The sequence below is a fragment of the Miniopterus schreibersii genome, assembly GCF_964146895.1.
Source record: "Miniopterus schreibersii genome assembly, chromosome: 9".
In the NCBI taxonomy this organism is placed as follows: domain Eukaryota; kingdom Metazoa; phylum Chordata; class Mammalia; order Chiroptera; family Miniopteridae; genus Miniopterus; species Miniopterus schreibersii.
In genome coordinates this window covers 20,482,929-20,500,270 of record NC_138118.1, presented here as the reverse complement: position 1 = coordinate 20,500,270, position 17,342 = coordinate 20,482,929, and the positions used below count along the sequence as shown (strand labels likewise).

General features: G+C 44.2%; 1 protein-coding gene across 1 annotated transcript; it reads left to right on the top strand.

Moving 5' to 3' along the window:
• Positions 1-7,616: 7,616 nt before the first annotated feature.
• On the top strand, positions 7,617-16,856 carry LMOD2 (leiomodin 2). Its single transcript, XM_081147463.1, has 3 exons — positions 7,617-7,909; positions 13,970-15,328; positions 15,776-16,856. Exons 1-3 carry the CDS (start codon positions 7,637-7,639, stop codon positions 15,800-15,802), a joined length of 1,659 nt encoding a protein of 552 aa, XP_081003589.1. The 5' UTR covers positions 7,617-7,636; the 3' UTR covers positions 15,803-16,856.
• The last annotated feature ends 486 nt before the right edge of the window (positions 16,857-17,342 follow it).

The following is a 17,342-nucleotide window of genomic DNA, read 5'->3' as shown; positions in this document are numbered from 1 at the left end:
AAAACCCATTTTTGTCCTTTATAAAATGGAAATAATAGTGTCCATGACATCAAATGTTGCCTCACACACAGTAAGTAGTGGCTATACACAATATTTTTTAATCCTCATTGAGGATGTTTTTACTGATTTGAAAGAGAGAGAGAGAGAGAGAAACAATGATGCAAAAGAGAAAAGTCGATTGGTTGCCTCTCGCACACACCCAGGGGCTGGAACCTGCAACCTAGATATGTCCTCTGACCGGGCATTGAACCCGCAACCTTTTGGTGTACAGGATGACGCCCCAACCAACTGTACCACCCAGCCAGGGCCACACAATTATTAAATGGAAATCATATTACTATGTTAGACTGCTTGGCACGTTGTATGTAAAGGCATTTTGCAAACTATAAATATTATACAATTGCAAGATATCGTTATAAATAGCTCTAATAATTTTAAATTTGACTCATGCTCACTACCACAAGCTGGCATAGCTGGGAGATTTGCTTGGCTGCCCAGCCTGAGAGTGAAGACTTGATAAGGGTATTGCCAGTTCTCATCTAATCCCTGTGGCCTGGTTGGTGGTTGTCCGCCCAGAGCCTGACCTTAGCCTGACATTCCCCCTGGGAGCCTCTCTGAGGCCAACTGAGAAGCTCCCTCAGACAGACGGAGTGAAGTCGGAAGCTTAACTTCCTTAGGGGTCATTCATTACTTTAGTTCAGCAGTCTTAGGAAATGTTGAAAACCCAAATCCTCCTGTGTAAGTGGGAAACATGATAGATCTAGTCCAGGAAGCAATCTTGCATTTGTACAGTGAGAGAGATTATATAAGCTTGGAAAAAAACCAAAAAAAAAGGCAAGGGTAGAGGCAGGGTGGTGAAAATTAGGAACAGCCTTGGATATTTGTGAGAATAAGAGAATTTCCAGTTTCCCCACTTTGCAAATGAAACTATAGCATATGCTTACCATGTTTCTTCAGCAGCAAATTGGGGATGATTTAAATAAGAAAGGCATTCATGAAATGAACAAAAATGCCATCATGAGATATGAGCAGATAGTGGCCAGTTGGGCTCATTCATTAGTTTGGGGCCACACTCAGAGGAAGATAGACTGTGAAGAAGAAGTTCCCAAGTCCCTGCGAGTATTGGGGTTCCCAGGAATAGTGGAGTGTATGAGAGGGACAGAGAAGCCAGGTTACAATTAGGTAGCATTTCTCTGTAAGCATTTTTGGACACTGCTTAAGAAGATCTTAGAAGAAAGAAGCTCAGATTACTGCAGACTTAGTCATTTGTTGTGATTCCCTTATCACAACAAACAGTCTCTCAACTAATTTTTTATATATATATTATTATTATTTTTATTAAAGAGGTGCTCAACACCGTATAAACTTCAGGCTCTATAAGAGTTGAATCTACCCCTGCCTACACTGCAATTGATCTTGTTTGGATATTTTTTAAAAACCTAATAATTATACTAGGCCCTGGGCACAGTGAATGGGCAGGCATGGCCCTTTCCTTTGGAAAAAATGCCTTTCCTGTGAAAACCAGTTCAAAACAAGTGACCCCCAACGGGATGCTGCCATGGAATGGAGTTTTATGGGAGCTGGAGGAACTAAGCTGGTCCCCCGAATCAGGAAAGGTCTCCCCATGAGACTGATACTGAAGACCCGAGGGCGGGAGGCACAGCCTTCCAGGCAGAGGCGGGAGCGTGCGCAGCCCCTCGAGGATGGAGCCGGAGTACCTGCAGGCTCAGAAACCGTGTGAGACCTGGAGGAAGACACCCAAGCTGAGGCTGGAGAGGTGAGCAGGTCCTGATCCGGGAGGGTCCAGGGTGAAAGATCCTGTCTGAAGCACAGTGGAAGCCATTCAAGGGTCTCTAGTGTTTGCCAGGAGTTATCTGGCTATACTGTGGGAGAGAGGAAATGTCCAGCCACAATGCATCGGGGAGTCGTGTTGCAGTCATTGAAGAAAAAGACAGCGGCCGAGACTCCAGGTGAGACAAGGGGGGGACACTGAGACCTTTCGAGTGAGCATGACAATGTCGGTGAGCAGAGGAGAGGTAACACACAGGCGCAGCACCTGGGCAGATAAGGGTGCCGTTTTCAGAAGCGTGGCAGCCAGGGTTGGGTAAGGGGAGGCAGAAAGAGGGCAATGCCGTTACGGGCTTGAAGCAGGTTGAGCTATAAATAGGAATGCTTATATAGACATTACGTAATATGAACAATTCCAGAAATTTCCAAATTCTTCTGGAAATTTAGGTGTTATTAAAGAAAATAAAGAAACAGTTGGTAGAGCCTGTCAACACTTCTACTGTTAATAACCAAAAGGACATAGCAACAAGCCAAGTAACTCACTTATAGGCAGTGGGAGTCTCCTGCCATGTAGAGTTTTAGGCCACAGTCACTGCAAGTGGAGTTAGAAGGTCTCCAATCACTGCCTGTAAATACTATTTATTGAAATACCAGATCTGCTGGCAGGGTTGGTACTGCTGGTTTTTGGGGGTGCTGATGAGTTTTATTCTTGTTCAGGCTCTGGTATTCTCCCAACTCTTGCTAGGATTAGGAGTTGCCTAAGTTTAAGAAGGCAAACTATGACTCTGAATGCTGGCTACTGGATAATGTTAGAGATTTCCACTTAATAGTAGATGATAAGTGCAAACTCCTTGACACGGTTCTTCAAATGAAAAGTATTCAACATCTATATGCATCTACCATGTGCCAGGCATGATACTGGGGCTGAGAGATAGATAGATAGAGATAGAGATAGAGATAGAGATAGATAGAGATAGAGATAGAGATAGAGATAGAGATAGAGATAGAGATAGAGATAGAGATAGAGATAGAGATAGAGATATAGAGATAGATAGAGAGAGAGAGAGAAAGGGAGAGAGAGAGGGAGAGAGAGAGAGAGAGAGGGAGAGAGCACAAAAACTAGCTGTACTATTCTGACCATCTCCACCTATTCTTCACCCCTACACCAAATAATGCCCGGATTTTGTTTTCACTTTCATACTCTTGTGGTTTGCTCAGAGGTCTCTCTCTCTGGGGAAAGCTCTCTCAGCTTCTGTGCCTTTGCCTGCTTCTCCCAGGTGGGCCATGTCACTGCTTCATCTTTCCTCCACCTCTCTCCTCTGCTGACAGCTTGGCAGAGCCACCCCTGCACTCTGTTGCTGTCAGTTGTTTGCCTGTCTCCCCAGAGTATGAACTCCTGGGGGCAGGGCCCAGATCAATTTCTATTTTTCTGTATGTAATCCTAGCTTCCAGCACAGTACCTGTCCACACAGCAGGTACTTGGCAAACATGTGCTTAATAAACAAATAATAGCCTTTTCAAGAGGAAACCAAAGAAAGTAAAGGTTGAAAGAGGAAACACTGTTTTCACTGAAAGGGGAATTTGCCAATATATGGGAAGTAGTGTGTATCCGATTGCCAATCAGTAACCATGAAAATAATTCTCCCCCCAATAGAGATTTTTTTTTAACAAAAGATGCTAATCTTGAAAAGGCTTGTAGTATCATTGACTCTAAAAGCAATTATGCTCAAAAACACAATGTGCTCAAGTGAAAATCCCAAAATAGAAAATGCTGGGGTGCTAGGAATATGATTTGATTTTCCCCCCCTCTCAATATAGACAAGGTTGCAAGGAAATCTAAATTATTCATCATACTTGAGTCTAGCCAGGGTCAGATGATAGTGTTTGGTCTCTCAGCACAATTATATAGTCAATGGACTTAAAGTTTGTGGAGAACATTTAAAGGGGGATTCCAGTGAACTAGGATCCCCTACGAGTTGTGATTATTATCATAATCAGAGTGATTTTAACATATATACTAGGATATCTAAATGGCCATTGTTTTAAGGTAGTGTCCTTGAGAGGCCATTTTCCCCCCAATAATACTGCCACAGAGCAAACACTTTAATGTCTCCTCTTTTGCAGTCATTTCACAGTCATTCATGAACCACCTAAAATTTTTAAGAAGAAATTCACGTGAGGCTATTTATTCTGGGTTGTTCCAGTGAGAAACTAAAATGTGTGGGCTGGTTTTTCAAGAGATCCGTTTCAACACAATAGAAATGAGAATTTTGTAATGACTGAGCCATCCAACGATGGAATGAATTTTTGGTAGTGTAAAATTTTCACTGAAAGTATTCAAGCAAACACTCGGGGACCACTTAACAGAAGTGATAAAGAGAGGATTCATGTGTTGAAGGTCCCTTTGAATTCTGATAATCTGCGATTCTAAGAATACCTGGAGAATGTGATTTTATAATCATATTAAATTAGTACTATAATCTGTACACATCAAGCCCTTACTTTCTAGGTCTATGCTCAAATGTCACATTATTACAAGGACCTTTCCTACATGAAATATTATTCCCACAATCTCCTTTCTCCCCTTTCTCTGCTCTGTTTTTCTCTATAGAGCTTCTGTCTGATATGTTCTGTATCACTTGGTCATTGAGATAGGGTGTCCCAAAATAATATATACACACACTTTGAATAATTTTAAAGGCAGTGTTTATTAACATACATTTCATTTCAAAGTTGAGCTATCAGCTTTAAAGTGTGTATACATTTTTTGGGACACCCTGTATATTGTCTGTCTCCCCCAACTAGAATGTAAGCTCCATGAAGAAAGGGACTTTGTTGATTTTCTTCACTGCATTATCTCCAGCACCTGAAATAGAATCTGACATGTAGTGTGGGTTTAATAAATTGTGAAATATAAACCATATTAAAATATTACAGAAAATTTAAAAACAAGAGAGAGAAAGAAAGGAGAGTAAAATACAATTCCACTATTTTTTTGTACATAAACATACTCCCAAGTTTGCACATATCATATGGGCCAATACATAATTGTTGAAGAAATAAATCTGTGCTATCATTTTCATTTATTTTCTTCTCATCTTATTTTTCAAAATACACATAGGTTTTTATATAGTTTTAATCATTGTTCGTTGTTTCACCTAAAATATCATTATACAGATGAATAACTCATCTTATTCACCAGATCTGGCTATAACGATTTGACATCATTTCCAAAAACCAAACCTTTTTCACATTAAAAAAATATGTGTTACCACTGAGGCTACACAAAAGTACGAGCTGCGGGCCATAAAAAAATCCAATGAATTCATCATTTCTAATTTTATAATCATCTCTCTCAGTATCACTGAAAAGAGTTGTAGTTATTTTTGGAAGCAGTACACCGTAATGAGTTAAGATAATAATAGTTAGCCAAGTGGTTTTTGCAAAAGAAAAAAGCTGGGAGACTTACACTTGCAATTTCAATATATACTACAGACCTATAGTAATTAAGACCATGTGGTATTGGCATAAGAAAATAGACACAGATCCATAGAACAGGTCTGAAAAGTCCAGAAAGATACCCCAACATTTATGGACAATTTTCTACAAAGGCACCAATGCAATTTAATAGTCTTTTCAAAAAGAGAAGCTAAGAAAATTGGATATTTGTATGCAAAAAGATGAATGAACTTAGACTCTTACCTTACACATATGCAAACATTAAAGCAAAATGGGTAACAGACCTAAATATAAAAACCTAAAACTATAAAACTCTTAAGAGAAAGCATAGGAGTAATTCTCTCTGACCTTGAGCTAGGAAGAGATTCTTATATCACCAAAATCTCAAGCAATAGGAGGAAAAAAATAATAAACTGGATTTCATCAAAATTAAAAACATTTGCTCTTCAAAAGACACCAATAGACAAGCCACAGAATGGGAGAAAATATCTGCAAATCATATATCTGATAAAGTCCAGAATATATGAAAAATATATGCCCCAATAAGAGACAGCCCATTTTTAAAAATAAGCATAAGGCCCGGCCAGGCGTGGCTCAGCGGTTGAGCGTCGACCAAGGATTCAGGTGATCGGGGTTCAATTCCCGGTCAGGGCACGTGCCAGGGTTGTGGGCTAGACAGCCGATTAATGACTCTCTCATCATTGATGTTTCTCTCTCTCTCCCTCTCCTTTCCTCTCTCTGAAATCAATAAAGCTATATTTTTTTAAAAAATGAGCATAAGATCTGAATAACTATTTTACCAAAGAAGATATAAGAGAGCCAGCAAACACATGAAATGATGCTCAACATCATTAATTATTAGAGGAATGAAAATTAAAACTATGATCAGATACCATTTCATACCCACTGAAATGGCTATAATCAGAAAAAAAAATAACAAATTAGGATGTGGAGAAACTAGAACTCTCTTCATTGCTGATGGAAATGTAAACCGGTGCAGCCATTTGGGAAAATAGTTTGTCAGTTTCTGGAAAAGTTAAATGTACATTTGCCATATAATTCAGCATTTCCACAACTACATACCTATCTACCCAAGAGAAATGAAAACACATGACTACACAAAGACTTGCATATAAATGTTCACAACAGCATTATTTATAGTAATCCATACCTAGAAATGACCCAAATATTTTTATGCATTCACCAGCTGCTGAATATATAAACAAAATATCATATATATTACATGTATTGATCAATGTATATTTCAACAGACTTTTATCTATCTCTGTGTTAAAATGGTATGTTTACAAAGTGATAAACTATATATTTTATCACGTTCATAAGAATTTGAGCATATATACAAATTTGAATTGGTTTCTCTTCAGTTTCCAGCCCACACACAAATCTGAGTGCAAATTCTAGCTCTACCATGTCTTAGCTCTGTGGCCCTGGGCTAGTTACTTGACCTCTCTGAGTCCATATTAGTAAAATATGGGTAATATTTACATTACAGAACTGTAGAATTAGATGAGATGAAATACAGAAAATGCTTAACACTAGGCTGGCACAGTGTCCGTTCTTAATAAATCATACTCAGTATTATCATTTGTCTTTCCAAAGTTTTACTTGTGAATCTCAGTGTTTACTAATACTGGGTGGGTGAGAGGGAAGCCATTTGGTGCAGTGGAGGAGCCACTTCTGAGTCTGGCTGTCTGACTTCAAATTTTCCACTTCATCTCCCGGAGCCTTGGTTGCCAAAATCTGGAAAAGAGGATAATGTTAGTCATCTCACGTGACTTGCTGTGATTCAGAAAATTGTTCTAAAGTGCTCTGCAAACTACAGAATGCAATAAAATAAAATAAAATCTACAGTGCTCTGTTATCATCGCCGCCTGCCCCACCAGGGCCACCCCAGCATGTTTCTAGGAGAAGCTGGGTAACTGCTCAGAGCTGGGGAGCGTCATCCCCAGCCCCTGAGAGTATAATGAATCTCTTCACGGCCACGGTGCTGGTAGCGAGTGACTTTCAAAGTCACTGTCACCCCCCCCCCCCCCCGTTCCAGTACAAAGGAAGCCTGCTCTGCCCGCGCGAGCCCCTCGGCCGCCTCCCGGGCTGTCAGGCTCGGCTAAATCCGTCCCTGGCCAGCGCGTGAGTAATCCCCGCCGGTCGGAGGCCTCGGTCCACCACTGATGTGACATTCTTCGTGTTCAAATGTCTAGCTGACGTCTGATGCTTAAAACAGCCCATGCCTTCACCCCGGGCCGCACTGTCACGGCCGCAGCGCCCTCTTAAAAGGCTATCGCAGGCGCCCGGGCCCAGCTGCCGCCCCGGCTCCCCGCGTCCGGCTGCCCAGGCTGGTCCCGCGCCCCCGGGGCCGCGCGGCGGGGCCATGTCTACCTTCGGCTACCGGAGGGGCCTGAGCAAGTACGAGTCCATCGATGAGGACGAGCTCCTCGCCTCCCTGTCCGCCGAGGAGCTCAAGGAGCTCGAGAGGGAGCTGGAGGACATCGAGCCCGACCGCAGCCTCCCCGTGGGAATGCGGCAGAAGAGCCTGACGGAGAAGACGCCCACGGGCACCTTCAGCAGGGAGGCGCTGCTGGCCTACTGGGAGCAGGAGTCCCGGCAGCTGCTGGAGCGGGAGCGGCTGGGCCAGTGCGCCAAGGTAGGCTGCGGGGCTGCCCGCGCCCCGGCCCCCGCCCCGCCCCGGCCCCGGCCCGGCCCCGGCCCGGCCCCGGCCTTCTCCGCCTTCGCAGCCCTCCGCACTTTTCTCTCCTTCCAACCTGCTGCTGAAAAATGCCTCAGGCTGCAGGAGCCGTGTAATGTCTGTGGCCACCCAGGCGGCAGTGACATGTGAAAGGGCGGGCCGGGGCCCTGTAACTGGCTAAGTAAAGATGGAATCTTCAAGAAGAAAACAATTCACAAGTAAAGCGTAGGTTTAGATATTTTGCCAAATGGAAGCCTGATTTGAGTTACAAGTTGAGGATGTGGCATAGTATCTGTTTCTGAGATTATACATATATATATATACATATTACATATATATGTGTGTGTGTATATATATGTGTATATATATATCAGTTAAGTAAATTTATTTTCTTCTATAAAGACAAAAATGGGTCTTCTTGTTGCTTTGACTGTGATGGTGGCAACAGTAAAAATACTTTTTTTCCCAATACCAAGAAGTGTGGAGTGGTAGGAAATTACATGGGACTGAGGGTCAGGAGACCTTATTTCTAGTCCCTTCTCTGTCCCTAAGTTGTTAGACTTTGAACAGAGAGTCACTTCTGCAGGGTTCCCTTTCCCATCTGTCCGTTGAGGGAGTGGGAGCCAGTGGTTTTATCATGTGTGTGTGAACCAAAACCCCTTTGAGGTTCTGGTAAGTTATGGACCTTCTCCTTAAGAAAATGCATGTGTACTTGTGCCTACACACACAAATTTCTACGCAGAATTTCAGAATGATGACATGCATCCAAAACCCACACGAGGGCCCAGGTTAAGCATGCCTGTGTAGATGGCCTCTAAGATTTCTTCCTACTTTACAATAGTGATTCTGAGGCCAGGAAATGTACTTATATTGGAGCACAGGTCTATCAAGCTTTTGTTCTCTGCCCAGTAAACAGTTTCTTTAAATTTGCCAAATGAATCATTAAAAGAAGGAGTTCAAACAACTACACTCTGAGAAAATAGTAATGTTAATATAACCAATTTCTGGATTTCTGGAAGAACACAGGTCAGGAGCAATAGTTTAAAACCTCTGTACTCCACTGGAATCATCTAAAACCAAAATGGCTTGAAGCCAACAGTAAAGACTTCCACAGTACTAATCTAGGCGCTGTTAGATGATCTTGATGATAGGGTGTGTGGGCCACATTTGTAGCAAGATACGTGTGAGCTTTGTCCATGTCAATCATTGCAGGAAGGGTCACTGGGATCAGGCTAGTGTCTGCCAAGGCCACGGTGGCCGCTGCATGGAAGAGCTAGAGGGGGAGGTGATAAAGAAGGACACACATGGCTGGCCAGGATTTAGGGTCAATTCCTCCACAATCATAATTTTTAGAGGTCTTTTTTTCTTTTTCCTGATGTGGGAATGTGTTTTAAAATACATAAAATATGACATTTTATTATAGTTATTAAAGAATTTCCTTAATAAAAAGGTTAAAATTGACTCAGAAGATCCAGGACAGACAGTCATTGTAACAGTAACCCAACAAAGGCATTTTAATGTCATAATGTCTTGAGATTGGTGGGAAACAAAGGGCAAAGCCTGTTGTCAGCTGTTGATGGAACTCACCTGATCCTGCCAAAGTTTTTGCTGATCCCTGCCAATGGCTTATCAAGTCAATTAGAGAGGCTGCTGTGTTGATGAACTTTGATTCCTTTCTGGCTAGTTAATTTTTCTCCCGCTACGCTTTGCTTGTTGGCCAGCTGTCTCTGTAGTCACAAGGAGTGTTGAGCAGAAGCTTGCTGATGGAGAGTGTAAATCCATTCCCACCACAGGAAAAAGCTTAAAGCGGATGATGGGTGGGTGGGGGATGGCAGCGTGAGGAGCAGCACAGTAACTGCCAGGAGAAGGAGATGGGGGTCTTTGTTATCAGGCTACTGGCTCTATAAAAACTTATGAAAATCATGTTCAACTCCTGTTGAATGACAGCCTCTGCCCCCTGGGTTCACACAAAGTTATGTTACACTAAATACCTCCAGGGAACCTTGGAGACCAAGGCTCTAGCTCCCCTAGCTTGCGCACACTCACATTATTTCATTGAATTCTTACCTTATGCACATGACAACTCAGTATTAAGAGAGGTTAAGAAACATATTTGAGTGTTTAATTAAAAAACAAACAAACACATTTGAGAACAACAATTTAAAAGCAGCTGAAATTCAAACCAAGTTCTATTGGCACAAAGGCCACAATTCTCAAAATGTGGGTGCCCGACCATCAGCATCATCTGGGAACTCTTCAGAACTGTTAATTCTACCCTCCCTCAGAGCTGCTGAACGAGGGATTCTGGGAGTGGGGCCCAGCATTCTTTGGTTTCACAAGCCCTGCATGTGATTATGACACACACTACAGTTTGAGAACCACTCAACTATCCTGGAGTTTCTTTGAGAAGCCCCACCCCCTGCAGAGGGGACTTGTCTGAAGTCAACCAGCTCTTTACAGGTAGACCCAGAACAGAACAGGAGACCAAGCCTCTTGCCTCCCTGATCATGTAATGGTGCCAGGGAGGTGATGGCGAGAAACGGTACATATCACTGCTTCACTGCATCCCCACCTGCCCACCCCCATTCTCACAAGGATCAGGATTAACTCCAGAGCAGTGGCAGATAGGAGATCTGAAATAATTTAGAAAGTAGGCAGATTTTTTTGCATCCTCTTACCTCCCCTCTCTAAACACTTTTCTCCCTTTTGTTGTTCTCCTAGATGTCCCCTCACCTAGGGTGACAAACCACCTCAGACTGTCTGGGACTATCTAGATTTTAGAACCAAAAACCCTGCTTCCTAGGCTAGTTTTCAGTCCCAGGCAAACCAGTACCTTACCCTCCACCCAGCCCTGTCAGTACTTTTCTCCTAGGCCTAGTCCTGACTCAGAGGCTGTTAGCCAATGTCATTTTACATCCATTCAGTAAGCAAATATTTTTTGAGTCCCTGCTACATGCTGAGAACTGAGCTAGGTGAACAAAACAGACATGATCACTATCTTCACCCTGCTAACAGCATTTTGGGAAAAATGACAAACAACTTATTAAAATAGGCACTTTTTAGGGGGGAGTGTAATGCCGTGGGATTGCATCGCAAAGATGATTTCAGGTGGTGTCAAAGAAAGCTTTCTGGGAGAAAGTGCGTTTTGAGGGGCATCTCTTGCAGATAAAGCCTAAAGTTCTTTAAAACCAAAGTGGATAAAATTTAAGGGTGGCATTGAAGGCACTATACCTTGAATTTTGAGACAGGCCCCTTTCCTGCAAATATGGAAACAGCTAAACATGCGCACACACACACACACACACACACACACACACACACAGTGTCCCTATCCCTCCTGATCTTGAAGAAGTGAGTAAATTAAGACTAGACAAGCCATCCCAGGAGTGGCTGACCCCTTCCCCAGGCCATCACTTGGTGCCTGCCACTCCAAACAAGTGGATAACTGGAGGCTATTTTGTGATAGCAACTGGGCAAACAAACTTGGAGACAAGCACAGTGTTATCCAAAGCTCATTCCACATGCCTCAGGCAGTAGGAGCCCTCAGGGTAAAAAAAAAGTTGCCAATGTAAAGGGAAGAATCCTTTGGGGACAGGGGAGAAACATGGGAAAATTGAACTCTGTCAGCAATTTCCAATTTATTATATATATATATTTTCCCATTGCTTTTCGAGGAGAGTAGAAGGGGAGGGAGGTAGAGAGAAAAAGAGAAAGAGAAATATCAATGTGAGGTTACCTCCTGCACATGGCCCGACAGGGGTAGGGAGCAAACCCACAACCCAGGTATGTGCCCTTGACCAGGAATCAGAGATCGAACCTGTGACCCTTTCTTTGACGCATTGGCTGATGCCTAACCACAGAGCCAGGCCAGGCCAGCAAGGGCTTTTTTTAAAAAGAAAAAAAAAACAGAAAAGATAGCAAGACAAAGACAGGAGTCAATTGGACTTCTTAGTACAGAGTCTTGTAAACAGAAGAGACAAAAATAGAACGAAATTGTGTTTGCCTGAAAGTCTTTCATAATTGATACACGGTAAATAATTTAAGACCATCGGGCTGAGGCAATGGCTTGCTTCAAGATTTTCTCCTGTTCCCCGCTATTCCTCATTACGGTTAGAGTCTAGTTTCTGCAGTCCGTCTCATTTCACCTGGCGCTAGCGTGAGATTTCAAGTTGATTTGCTGAAAAGGGTGACCTCAGTGTTTTCCTGCACAGAGCCGAGCTTTGACCTGTTGCTGCCCTGAGAGCAGCCCTGCTCCCTGAGCTGCTTTCCCCAGAGCGGGGACAGGGGCAGCAACAGCTCACAGGTGGTGTGGGGGCTCGGAGAACCTGTGCCAGGCTCTACCCCAGAGGGAGACAAATGTTGGAGAAGCAAATGACGCCCTTGCCTCTGTCTACACTGAGCCAGGCTGGGGCAGACAGCACCTGGCTCCTGTCACATCTGCTGAGAGACAGTTTTTAGGAAAAGTTTTGAACTTTCAAGGAAAGAAAGCCAGTAACATGTTGTATGTTTTTGTTGCCATTTGTTTGTTTGGGATGGAGAAGTAAGCAAGGACAAAGGGGTGAGGGGTGATTCCAGAGGGGAGGGTTGAATTTTCTAAATTGTAAGTAAGTAAAGCGAGGTGTCAAGCAGTTCAGAGTAAGTAGTGAAGAGGATAAAAAATTTATCAAGGGTTTTCCAAAGCTGAAGTTCCAATTTATTTGTTCAAAGTGGCAAAATGATAGTAAATTTTAATTCAATAAATTGAGTTCTGAATATTTATTCTGCAGAAAACAAAAGAAATGTTTGTAGAAAAAGCTGTTGAGCCCAGCCGGCGTGGCTCAGTGGTTGAGCGTCGACCTATGAACCAGGAGGTGACAGTTGGATTCCCGGTCAGGGCACATGGGGGCGTGCAGGAGGCAGCGGATCAATGACTCTCTCTCATCATTGATGTTTCTATTTCTCTCTCCTTCTCCCTTCCTCTCTCTGAAATCAATTAAAAAGAATTTTTTTTTAAAAAGCTGTTGAAAGTTATTCAATGAAATGTTAGTGTTGGTCACATAGGAGATTAACTTTTCTCCTTATATATTTTTGCATTACTTGCCATGTGTTACTTTTTCTTTCTTTTTTTATTTATTGAGATATAATTGACATACAATAATGTATTAATTTTATGTGTACAACATAATGATGTGGCATATGTATATATGTGTATAAATATTATACATATATATATGCACACACAGTAAAACCTCGATATAATGGACTAATTTGGGCGAGGGGGTGTCCATTAAAGCCAGAAGTTGGTTATATAATAAAGTAAATTTTCCGAATATGTATGCTAAAAATTTTACCAATTAGTTTACTTGTTTTTACTTATGTTGACATGTTTGTGTACTTAAAATTAAGTACATATGAAAGGTTAATTTCACAGAAAAGTTTTCTATATGTATTACTGTAATTTTAAGTTTACACTGAAGAGGTCTAGTAAATGCGTGGGTTCACCTGTCCCTTGAGTAAACACATGCACCCACTTGGGGCACCGCTTAGCACCTGTCGCAACATCGACCCGCAGGTGTTAAAGCTGCCGCAGGAAGTCACCCACAGGACAACAGAACCAGTCACCTTGCACGCTTCCGTGGGACCCCGTGCTAATCATTTCCCCAACACTGTTCACAAGCGGGGACTCTTGGATTTAAATATGTAGACTACAGTTGTCAACATGTAATGTTTGTTTATGTCCGCGAAACGACTACAGTGTTTTTCCCAACATATGGAGTATTCGCCAAAATTTGCTCTAAATAACTGAATTAATAACCAAAAAATAACCCGCTAACTTAATTAGAAGCGGATCTCGGTTACAAGCATTTCATAATTGGCAGGCGGGGAATGTTCACGCCACCGGGTGGGAAATTTTAAAGCGCGTTAGATCGAGGCCCGCGCCCTCCAGGGCTTCCCTGCCGTGAAGCCACGTCTGTCACTTTGTAAACTTAGCAAACGTGCTCGGGAAGGACAAACTTAACCATGACCCCTGCTCTTTAGGTTGCAGAAGACGACAAAGAGGAGAGCGAGGAGGAGCTCGTCTTCACGGAAAGTAACAGCGAGGTTTCGGAGGAGGTGTCCACGGAGGGGGAGGGGGAGGGGGAGGGCGGCGAGGAGGAGGAGGAGGAGGAGGAGGAGGAGGAGGAGGAGGGGGACAGCGACGGCGGGGACAGCGACGGCGGGGACAGCGCGGCTGAAGACCAGAAACGCATCAATGGAGCCTTGACCCACGACGGGGCCCACTCCGCCAGCTCCGGGCCAAAGACATTTAAAAGTCAAGTGGAGAACATCACCTTGACGAACGGCCACGGCGGCAGGCACCCCGAGCCCGCGGCCGCCACGCACCCCAGCGGGAACCCCACGGTCATCGAGGACGTGCTGGCCAAGGTCCGGGCCAACGACCCCGGCACCACGGAGGTGAACCTGAACAACCTGGAGAACATCAGCGCGCAGACGCTCGCGAGCTTCGCCGAGGCGCTGCAGCGCAACACGGCGGTGCGGGCCGTGAGCCTGGCCAACACGCGCGCCGACGACAGCGCCGCGCTCGCGCTGGCGGCCATGCTGCAGGTGAACCGGCACGTGGCCAGCGTCAACATCGAGTCCAACTTCATCACGGGCCGCGGCATCCTGGCCATCGTGCGCGCGCTGCAGCACAACGCGGTGCTCACCGAGCTGCGCTTCCACAACCAGAGGCACATCATGGGCAGCCAGGTGGAGATGGAGATCGTGCGGCTGCTGAAGGACAACACCACGCTGCTGCGCCTCGGCTACCACTTCGAGCTCCCGGGGCCGCGGATGAGCATGACGAGCCTCCTGACGCGCAACATGGACAAGCAGCGGCAGAAGCGGATGCAGGAGCAAAAGCAGCAGGAGGGCGGCGACGGAGGGCCCGGCCCCCGGCCCGCGGCCTGGCAGCGGGGCACGCCCGGCTCCTCGCCCTACGCGTCTCCCCGGCCGTCGCCCTGGTCGTCCCCCAAGCTCCCCAAGAAGGCCCAACCCGCGCGGAGCCGCCCCGCCTCGCCCGCGGCCCCGCCGGCGCCCCCTCCCCCTCCCCCTCCCCCGCCGCCGCCGCCGCCGCCGCCGTCGCTCCCGGAGAAGAAGCTCATCACCCGCAACATCGCCGAAGTCATCAAGCAGCAAGAGAGCGCCCAGCGGGCGCTACAGAACGGACAGAAAAAGAAGAGAGGCAAGAAGGTTAAGAAACAGCCCAACAACCTCCTCAAGGAAATAAAAAACTCCCTGAGGTCGGTGCAAGAGAAGAAGGCGGAGGAGAGTTCCCGGCCTTCGACCCCGCAGAGGTCAGCTCATGACAACCTCATGGAGGCGATTCGGGGGAGCAGCATAAGACGGCTAAGGCGGGTGAGTACCCCACGAGCAGGCCCCGGGCTCAGTCGCCCCAAAATACTTACTGCTATTTTAACACGCAGGAGCAAGCACACCACGTTTGCAGCCTCAGGGGCAGGTCACTGCTGAGCAGTTTCCCTTTGAGACACGTGCCTGGGCGCCAGTCTTAGGTCCTTTGAGGGCCAGGCCCAGTGAAGGGCACCCACCATATAAAAATCTTGATTTCCTTAATAAAAAACACAAACAAACAGGGAGTACAACCTGCATTCCAAAAAGGATTCATCGCTTGTCAAAAAGCTTACCATAGAGTTGCCAGTGGTTTCAAACCCAATTCGTAATATACACTTTTAATGCCAGGTAGCAACATCCAGTCTATATCTGAGTTCCTGCTAGAGGCATACCTTAGGGATGTTTTTATCACTTGTGTTGTTTTTATTGAAAGAATATCCCCTATTTTTGTAGGTGGAAGTTCCAGATGCTCTGCGATAAAAGCACAGTCTTTAGAAGAAGATGCAGAATTGTTCATTGGTATTAAACAAAGTGCATCGTGAGATGTTTCTAAAATACCTTCTTCAGTTTGAAATGTACCCTGACTTTAAAAATAGCCTCGCCCATTAATTCCAAAGAGAATTTTGAGAAACAGTCGGCATGTTTCTTCTGTAAATATGAAAATAAACTTCTTTTTTAATGTCATGAGACTTGTATTGGCAGGAAGCAGTTTATTGAAAGATGCTTCATATCTTTGGATGTGTTGGTAACTCCGAGCTGTTGAGTTAATGAAATGTGCTGTTATTTTTGTAATCCCAATAAATTTGGATTGACTTTTTTTGTTTTTTTAAACAAACTAATATTTTTTTGTGAGTTGATACATTTTCAGGTGTGTATGTAACATTGTTAAATATTAAATATATTACAGTCTCACCCAAAAAGGGTTTGGGTCCTTAGCATTTGCTTTTCTTTGTTTTCTCCAAGAAAAACGTGATCCAAGCTCTTTCTAAAGGTCTGGAATTGGAAACTTTCTTTAAAATCTTCTTGGCAGTGAGATAAAAACTCAGGAAAAGACCCCAAAGTGGACATTATTATCCTGGAGGCATTGATATTGGACCCAGGATGTCTGCTGACACCCCCACATTCCCCTAAAGCTGATAGGTCAGTTCAGTCATTTATAATTAAAATGAACTGTTTATGGAAGAAGAAAAACTGAAAATTAGAAAGTTTCTTGGTAAACAGGAAATTTATGAAAGATGCATGAAAAATGCATGAAAGATAGGCCCCTGAATTTAGAGCTATCTGGTGGCTGATGCTAAAGATTCTCCTTGGAGGAGCCCTAGTCCAGTGGGTCTCAGCCTTTTGTGCCCTACACACATAGTGGTGGTGTCAACATCCATGACACACATCCAGAGACAAGGACACATGTATCTATAATCATGGAGTATCACTGCCCCATTCCCTCTCACTCAAGAAAGATCTGAATTCAAATAAGAGAAAGACCTCTCAGAGATTACCTTTGTTCCGCTCTAGTGCTCCGCTCCAACTTATGAAAGCTATAAATCTCTTCTAAAGTCCCTTGTAATAACTATGATTAGCAATGTTTCCTCTGTGTCCTACAGAGTAAAACAGTGGTCGCTTTGGATTACCTTCAATGAAAATTACCTTCAGTTTTACTAGAAAACTCTCCAATAGTTCTTGGGTCTGTCTTTTTAAATTTTATTTTTAAGTAAAATAAAAAAGTAAAGTATTACAGGTGTCCCAGTTTTCCCCCCATTGATCCCTCCATCCCACTCCTGCCCCCTCCCCAGTCCTTCACCCCATTATTGTCTGTGTCCATGGGTTATGCATATATGCATATAAATTCTTTGGTTAATCTCTTCCCACCTCCCACCCCACCCCACTACCCTCTGAGATATGACAGTCTGCTGTTCCATGTTTCAATGTCCCTGGTTCTGTGTCTTTTAGTCAATTTCTCTTGTTCTGTCATTCTCTTACTCAATAAGAACAACTGACAATTTTTCTTAAGGAGGTAGGTCAG

Coding starts and splice junctions, on each gene's coding strand:
- LMOD2 (XM_081147463.1), top strand. CDS start 7,637: ATGTCTACCTTCGGCTACCGGAGGGGCCTGAGCAAGTACGAGTCCATC. Junction 7,910..13,969: donor GGCTGGGCCAGTGCGCCAAG/GTAGGCTGCGGG, acceptor CCTGCTCTTTAG/GTTGCAGAAGACGACAAAGA. Junction 15,329..15,775: donor GCATAAGACGGCTAAGGCGG/GTGAGTACCCCA, acceptor CTATTTTTGTAG/GTGGAAGTTCCAGATGCTCT.